General features: G+C 43.1%; 1 protein-coding gene across 1 annotated transcript; it reads left to right on the forward strand.

Annotated features, from left to right (window-relative positions):
• Positions 1-7,717: 7,717 nt before the first annotated feature.
• Positions 7,718-8,617, forward strand: LOC131683097 (uncharacterized). The gene has a single exon (XM_058964917.1). The coding sequence runs from the start codon at positions 7,736-7,738 to the stop codon at positions 8,555-8,557; it is 822 nt and encodes a 273-aa protein (XP_058820900.1). The 5' UTR covers positions 7,718-7,735; the 3' UTR covers positions 8,558-8,617.
• Positions 8,618-8,826: the final 209 nt, after the last annotated feature.

Consider the following 8,826-nt stretch of genomic DNA (forward strand, 5'->3'; position numbering starts at 1 on the left):
GCAAACTCTTTTCTCTGTGTCAAATGTGACGCATGTTTTGGAAAAGAGAGGGGGAATGACAAATTTCTGTTATCAGTACGAATAGCAAAAGCTTACTTCGTTTACCAAAATTACGTAATCAACCGTGAGTTAAAATCGTTCTTACCTACCCACCAATAAACTTGTGCAATCGCAAATGCGACCAATTCGATCAATATCTAAAACAAATTTCTTGGCCATTTTCCGGTTTCTCTTGTTCAGCCGAGTTTTGCCAGCACCCCCGCCAAAGCGATCGCATCACCGAACGGCTCGAACAGGGCACATCCATTCCATTTGGTTTGATGGAACTTTCAATTTCCTGAAATTTTCATTTGATGTTTATCCACTTGGCTGCTGTTTGTTCCCCGACTGTATCCGCCCTCCGACGTTCGCCTACTACTGCCTACTGCCGTTAAGATACCGAGAACGACACCAACAACGACGGATGCGGCTGTGCAGTTTCCACAACCTCGAAAACCTAATATTAATAAATTTCAACGGCAGAGCAAAAGCAAATATCGAATGTAATTGCGCATTTGCTTCCTCGTCCTTCGGTGCCCCATCTGACCCAAATGCAGCCACGAATCCGCCCACAGCCCACTTCTGGAAAGCATCTTTTGCTGTGAAAGCACCACACCGGTTTGTGTCTGAGTGTGTGTCTTTCGGATCGTCTTCATACGGATGGGAAGAGATGAATACCCCCAAACCCAACCGGCGAAGATTCCGGCCGTAATGTCTAAGTACCGCAAGCAGCCAAGCAAGCAAGCACATTTGGTCGGAATCCGGGCCAATATGAAGACTTGCGGAATACCCACACCGCATATGCATATCTTGAAATCCTTTATAGCATCCGAAAGTCATCTTCTTAGTGGATTGAGCTTTTCAAGACGACTAGGTTCAAGCATCGACTGATAAGCCATTGAAATAGAGACGACGTTATTCTGAGATACCGCAGAATGGGCTTTCGAGAGATAGAGAGAGAAAAAAAAACCTTTCGCTGACGAATTATATGATGAGGGAAAAAATCCCCGAAATGGCCACGATGACATTTATTTGATTTTTCTGTTGACTTGAGCTTTCGAGAGCAGCACAAATTCAAAACCAGAACAGTGAAAATATCATGAAATTTAATTTTGTGTATTACAATATAAATCAAATCTAATACCTTCGTTCGTTCAATAATGGATACTTCTTTAGTACGGCAATTTATCTTGAATGTTTTCTTCAGGAATGGTGGCTACATTTCAGGCTGGCAATAAAGGTTAAGCGCTGTCGGAATACATGTTTCTGCGGCTAAATTATGATTTTGATGGTGCAACTAAGGCGATTCGTGTTGGTATCTTGGGCAATCGTTTGCAATCATCATTACAGGGTTGATTATTTAGTTGAACTAATGTGTGCGTGTGACTACCACAATTTATTTGAGTTTAGTGCGCTTGCATCCGTCTCACTGCACAGCCGACTCATTCATGATTTGAAATTTAGAGTATAAGTATGAGTGTGGATCGTTGCTGGAATCCCCCAATTATTAGAAATTATCAAAAAATATAACTCATTCGTTCTGTGACTCTCGGACCGATAGATCGGCCTTTCCAAATTCCAGTCCCTGCAGTGCAACGTTATACAGAAGAATGTCAAACCGCTTTCAAGATTATCTTCGCATTCTCCACCTCGTCAAGGTTTCAGCATTTTTTCCATTTTTTGTGTACGTGTTTACCATTATTCGGACAGCAGTGCAGTGATTCATCTGTTTTTCGTTTCTTGTATGCCGCCTTGATGCCGTTATACAAGTTAAGTGCCGCAATAATATTACAATCCCCATTGTTGTCTCTAATTCTAGCCTGCACTGGGCAATAGGCCCGTGTAAGAATGACTTCCCCTGATAATGATTTGGCGAAATGGATGTTGAAAAAAAATCTACTGAAATTGTACCTGTTGGCGCCAGTTTTAGAATTGTTCATATGAAGTAGTGAGACTACATTGTAGCACGGGACAGTTGGCATATCGCGTAATGAATCAACTAGGTTAGTCGATACAGAACAGTTTGTTGCGTTCACCACTCATATTACAGTCAGTTTTCTAAAAGGTTTTAAGGTCTTGAACAGAACAGTTGTATTCAACTAAAAGTAGCAGCATCCATTGTGCTATCCATAGAACAGTAGAGTCTTTTCAGTGTATGTGCACATAATCACTTCTCCTCAATAAACCCACTGAATTTAGTAATGTGACCGCGAGTTCTTACTATTTCGCTAACTGAACAATTTCCCTAGTCATAAAATTCGATCAAAAATCGGCTGGTAAAATGAAGCCAGGTAGCGGTAAAATGAAGTCAGCTAACGAGCAAACGTGTGTTTGAACACAGATCTGCGCACGCACACGAACAGTACAAGTTTCATTTTGATAATAACTGGAAACGCTTGAAGTTACCATTTCGCACTAGTAAAGTGGCATGTGACTACAAATTCATCACCACAAACTGAACTGAATGAATCCCTTCAATAAAATGTTTCCACCTACCTGTTTTTATCGCGCATCCGCAAAAGGTAAAATAAGAAACAGGCAACCTGCACGAAATCAACACAACATGCACTCGTCGGTAAAACAGAGCAAACGTCAAACGAATGAAAACCATATAACCTGGAGTGGTGATAAAACAAAACTTTTCTTCTCGTCGGTCTGTTTGGTCGTTGTACGAAGCTGTAGGCAATAGAAATGGACAAGCGTCCTAGTTTACGTCCCGCATTCGCATCGGGGGCGCAATGGTGCCAAAGTTAGTGGCTGTATCGCAGCAATTGAGTATTTGCTGCCCCATCGAAACGAAGGAGATAGACTGGATGAAAGCATCTTCATGCTAACTGCAAACGTGGTGGAGGCAAAGCAATTCGATCGGTACTGGTACCGTACGAAGCAGTGATGAGGAGTTTGAAGAAGCTTTTTTAATGAGGCTGCTCAAATCACGAAGAGCAGTGAATATCGGATACAAGGTTACAGTGGTTTCAAAGGGCGAGGAAAACAACCGCTGTAAATTTGTTCCGCTGTAGCGTCACTTTTGCAAAGTAAGCTACTTCTTGTTCAACTATACGGATTCCCAACATACCGGGCCCACGAAGAGACTGGAATTCGTGCAGCGAAAACTGCTTCTCTGGGAATCATCGAGTGGTAAACTGTAAGTAGCCACCTCGGTATTTTAGATGCAACGGAAACCACAATACGCCTCTACATACTGTACACCGTGAGATGTAAACGTAAATTGACAGTATAGTCCATTTAATCAGTTTTTATTTTCATTGGCAAGGAGCGGACAACTGTTTTTATTCATATTTAATAAACATCATGAACTTTGTAATTTTTTGATCATTGTAATGAGCATTGAACCAACAAAAATCAGGATTATGAAACAGAAGGGTATCGTAAATCGTTCACTTCGCCTTACAACACTCAGTCAGTTTAGCAATTATTTCTACCATCCATTAAACTACCGCGAACATCAGAAGGCAGCACCAATGATCTTCGCCCATGTTAGTGACACAAAATATGTATTCAGCTAAGCTGGACACAGTTTATTTTCTACACTGAAGCCCCTTTTCTTTCCTCTTGAGTTTATAATACACGATACGAACGAGTTACAAAATCATATGGTGGTGCAAGAATAGACACTATGATATCATCCAAGCTCTCTCTATCGTCATCATCTATCACATCAGTCAGTCCAACGAAGGTTGTTCGATATTCATGGTGATTAATGCCGATCTAGTGAAGTGTTTCGCTGGAGCTAGATTAGATTCGAAAGGACACTGAGCATCAAAGCAGCGGCCTATCCCCCAGCTCAGTTCCACTCCAGTCTCACCACATCGAGACTCTTATTCTGTCGTCAGCGGTGTAATGAATAGGAAGAGGACACGCAACACATATTTTGTCCAGGTTAAATTTAAGTATGTGTTCAGCATACTAAGCACTGGAGATTCTACACACTGAAAGTCCTTTTCTTCATCTATTCACAACTTCTAAATCGAACGAGTAATCTGCTCGAATATTAGTTCAAAAGCAAACCACTCTGACGTCATCAGATTATCCGACTTTCGACAATATTCCACATTCTTACATCAATCAATTCAACGAAGGGTCGTTGAAGACATCCAGAAATAAGTTTCAACCCACTGAAGAGTCTCTCTGGAGCCAACTGAGTCTAATATTCTACGGAGGTGAATCAACAGAAGGTAAGGTTGGTGGTATTCGTCCTCAAATATATTCGGTATCGAACCATTATAGCTAACAGCAACTGCATACCAAGTGTAGCGGAACTGGATTGAGATCTAGTATGCGACCGCATCCCTATACCATCATTGTTACGCCGCATCAACAAGTTTATTGTTGATAATTCCAACGCAGAGGAAAAGTTGAGGTTGAGTTCGGCGGGTCGAGCCTCGCTGGAGCTCGTTTGGAAGGTAACACAACAGCAGTCCAGTGAACAATGCGCTGGAGCCTTCGTGAAACCTCTATTAGCACAGCAGCATATCGGAACAGTATTTCAGCAGTAGAAGCAGCACAGCTCAACAACCATCACCATTGGTTATTGAGAGGAGAAGCAATCAGGGATCATCATCCGTTGCAACTGTTGTAAAAGAATCGTAGTTCGCTCAGCCATCTCGAACAATGAAGCCAGCTCGTGTGGACAATCTGGTCATCATCAGTCAACGCAACAGCCATAATCACCAAAGGCGTCCGCGGAAGCCATGGGGTCTTCGTTCCAAGGAAGTTCTATTATTTTTTTCCATTTATGAAGCATTCTATCAATTGTTCCAGCATATCATCAACGACATCGTACCCTCTATCAACAACCAGTTTCCTATTGCCAACATCGATTCGCATAATCATCGGACGAATCATCAATCATCTTCACTCAATCAATCGACAGTTCAGGCCAGCTGAAGGGAAGACATCGGCACTATCAAATCGCACAAAAAACTCTTACCACAACGTATAGTGATAGTAGGACTGTGAACGACACGGAATCGCCGGGTCGTACGGGTACGACTAACGGCACAGTCTACAGCAATACAGTCCAACATACATCCATCGAAGTAACAGCAGTAAGTTGAGTGGTGGGACCTCACACTCGTTCTGTGACTCTCGGACCGATCGGTCTATCTTTTAAGTCAGTGCAAAAAAACATTTAAAGGCACAAATCCCCGACGTAGGGGGAACGTGCCATTTAAGCCAATATATTCTGATTCCTCATTCCTGATTGTGTTTCTGAAAGTTTACCGTTACCCGAGCAGTGAACAGTGAAGCAGTGTCTGGATACCGTTATATACACATGTAAAGTTTCGCTATGATATTACATTTACCATTCTTGTTTATAGTGCCAGCTTGTACTTGCTACCCTATTAGCCCGTGCAAAAATGACTTCCCCTGATAGTGGCTCATTTCAAGATCTAACGGATGTCGAAACAAAATCAGATCCCCGGGACAAGGTTTAACCAAGCTCGACCACTTTCACGGGCCTTTCGTGATCGTCTTCCGACCAAGGACAAAAAATGCTTGAATCTATTGCCGATTTCTTGAGCTCTGACGGAGCGATAATCGGCCTTGATAGTTATATCGAAAATTCGCCCTGATATGCTTTGAGTGGTGGTTAATAGTTTATATCAGGCAATTGACGTTGCTGGCTACGGGCCTTTCATAAAGGAGCACAGAGTATATGTACCAGCTAACCGGGTTTAAATAAGTGAAGTGGTTTCCGAATCGAGCATGAATTGCGCGGATCTGATGAAACATGGGATTAGCTGTTTTAAAGACCCCATACTTCAGCCAGTGAAAACATTGGAAAGCAAGCGTTTGCACTCAGCATCAGTCGCAGCTGACGGGAAGAGGACATACGTGAACTAAATTAGTCTTAGTCGGGTGACCTTCGCCGTTTCTTCCCTACCCGACTACATCCTCTTTGACAAGGTTCGTTGATCTGTTCACCTTTTTGTGATGTGGGTCAAGAACTGCACCAATTGCAAAGAAGTAGGACACACTCAGCCTCCCATTGTAGCAATAAGGCCCGTTGTGGGAAATGAGGTGGAAATCGTATCCTGCGTACAATCAACGCGAGGAGAAACTCAATCGTCCCCTTCAGGGACATTTTAAGCGACCTTTCGAATAATTACTAGAGATAGCTATGCCAGCGAACCCTTTCGAACATCTGTACTAACATTGTCTACTGACGAAGGCGACTGTGATGAACCCCAGAAGGGAACATCTTCTTCTGTGCCAGAAAGTAATAGAAAAAAGAGAAACTTTTCCTCTCATAAGCTTCCCTGTAAAGGCCAAAAGGTGTCTATTAAAGGTCCTCCAAAAATAACTGCTCGAGGAAGTATTGGTGCAATACCGAAGCAAGTAGCTCCCAGTCTCAAAAATCTGAGCTCAGAAAAGAGGCACTCCCTGGGACATCGAAAACCGCAAGTGTTCGCAGTTCAGCCTGAGAAGGTAATTAGCGTTGGCTTAATAAAATTCTCTGATATTGTGGACCGTATTTTTACAGCTTTAAATATTTTTGATCTTATTAAGGACATCCTAATATACTTTCTCGGCGCAGTAGAAATATTCTGGATGCAGTTGACTACAAAATGGCCCCTCCTTTCGACGATTTTATCCTTTGATGGCTAATTCATCAAACGAGATTACGGATCTGATCACTGTTCTACAGTGGAACTGTAGAAGCATTATCCCGAAAACCGATCCTTTTAAAAAATTTATATGTGACAACTTTAATATGATCATTATGAACACGGGTGAATTGACAAGGATCTCTCCCCTCAGCGCGCTCGAGCGCTTATAACTTGTCCTTTTGCTCGACATCGCTGCGGTTAGATTGCATGTTGAAAGTAGTCTCTGATCCCCACGGCAGCGACCATATGCTAATCGAATTACTATTGCTAATGGTTCAGGGCCACCGAAATAACCAATCAATGTTTCGTAAGAGGAAGAGTATTGGTTCCTGGCTGGCTTGATTCTCGATACCGCGATTCAAGCGCAGACTAAACGCGTACCAGACGCGTACACGGAGAAGGCCGCCGCGTGTAAGACCTTCCGGGACGACGGGTTATGTGCTAGCTATCGACAGTACGGGATGTTAGAAACGCGAATGAAGAGTTTTATGAAAGCTAAGTAACGTAACTACTGGTACCGGTTCGTTGATGGGATAACGAGAGAAACATCGATGGGCACTCTTTTAGGTACGGCCTGGCACTTAGTTCCGTAAGCGCCAGGCCGTACCTCACAGTACCACAGTTCTAACGAGAGCGCGCAATATTCAAACCGTTGGATATTCCATTTCGCCAAGAAGGTTTGTCCGGAATCCGCCCAGCCACAGAAGACCTACTGCGCCGCGTCCTCTCACGTTAACGCGAAAGAAATACCGTATACGATAGTGGAGTTCGCAATTGCTCTCATATCATGTAACAATAAAGCCTTAGGGCCAGACAGAATCAAATTTAACTTGTTTACAGAAACTGCCAGACTCTGCCAAGAGACGCTTGTTGAAATCAATTAACAGATTTGGCTGAATGTCATATAGAAATTTATTAGTAATTAGAGAGAAATAGCCCTGCCTGATCTATGAAGAATCGACCTCACTGCCACCAACCGACGAGTACGCAGAAAAAATATTTTCCATCCAAGCAACCGCAACTTTGATCTACATCATTCGAAAGAGAAAAATCCGTTCGCCATGTCGCTAGATCTGAAATTGGATGAAGACTTTCTGTTCATCCTAAATTTTGCACGCAACAGCATGCACTTGTTCCAGAATCGACCGGAGGATCGTGCCATAATCGAGTCCTGGTTCGAAAAGCTCTGCCTCGAAGTGTATCGAGGAATCGATGCGAAACGGCTCCGTAATCTGTATCTGGTGAAGCTGGTGACATGTATTCAGTCGGGTGCTTTGCTGGAACCGTTTCGGGAGAAACCGCACGGGGTAGGGTTGGATCCCTTACCGCCGGAGATTGTTCCTTCGAACATGGACGAGCCGCCATGGTTGGCTGAATTTGACGCTGCCGCAGCGGAAATGACTCCTGGTACAGCAAAGGATTTTTCCAGCTACGTGTGCTCCAGAGTGCTGGAGAACGGAAGAGGTATCTGTGCGTACGTGGCCGTTTCGGTGGCAGATGAAGGTGAAAAGCCGAAATGGTTCGAAATGGGTTCCGGCAGACCACTTCTGCTTTCGGGCTTTGACGCGGAAATTGATAAGGCCTACGAAAAGATGATTGAGTCCACCGTCGGTACTGCGGTAGACGAAGAACCCGCAGCGTTTATAGAATTAGCCGAGGATGTGATAATAGCCATCCAGGAGGAGGAGAGCGGTCTCACTGGTCCGGACGAGCATCCTGGTTTGGAGAAGTTTATTACGGAGTTCAAAAAGCATGTCCGTGGGAAGCCAATGGAATGGGAACTGCTAAGATACAGCCACAAGAAAAGACGTGCAATGTTGCTGTCATTCCTGCAAAAGAAGTTACAAGATCAGGTTGATGAGATCAAGCTTTATCTTCATTGATTGAGAGTGGTTATAAATTCAAAATGGTTTCGTCAAAAATATATTTTAATTATTGCCTTTGATTATAATTTTATTGTCATATACAAAATGGTTTTTCGCTTATTCCATGCACCAGGCCCAATGACTTCAGTTCCTTAGATACAAGTCCCTCGTTATGTATCAGTCTACTACAAAACAAAATAGCAATTTGATCTGAGGTGAAGGTATATTAATCAGAATTGCTGAGTCTTTAAAAAACCAAGCCTTTAGGTTTGTTTTAATTCTTTCTG

Source organism: Topomyia yanbarensis, chromosome 2 (assembly GCF_030247195.1).
Source record: "Topomyia yanbarensis strain Yona2022 chromosome 2, ASM3024719v1, whole genome shotgun sequence".
NCBI lineage: Eukaryota > Metazoa > Arthropoda > Insecta > Diptera > Culicidae > Topomyia > Topomyia yanbarensis.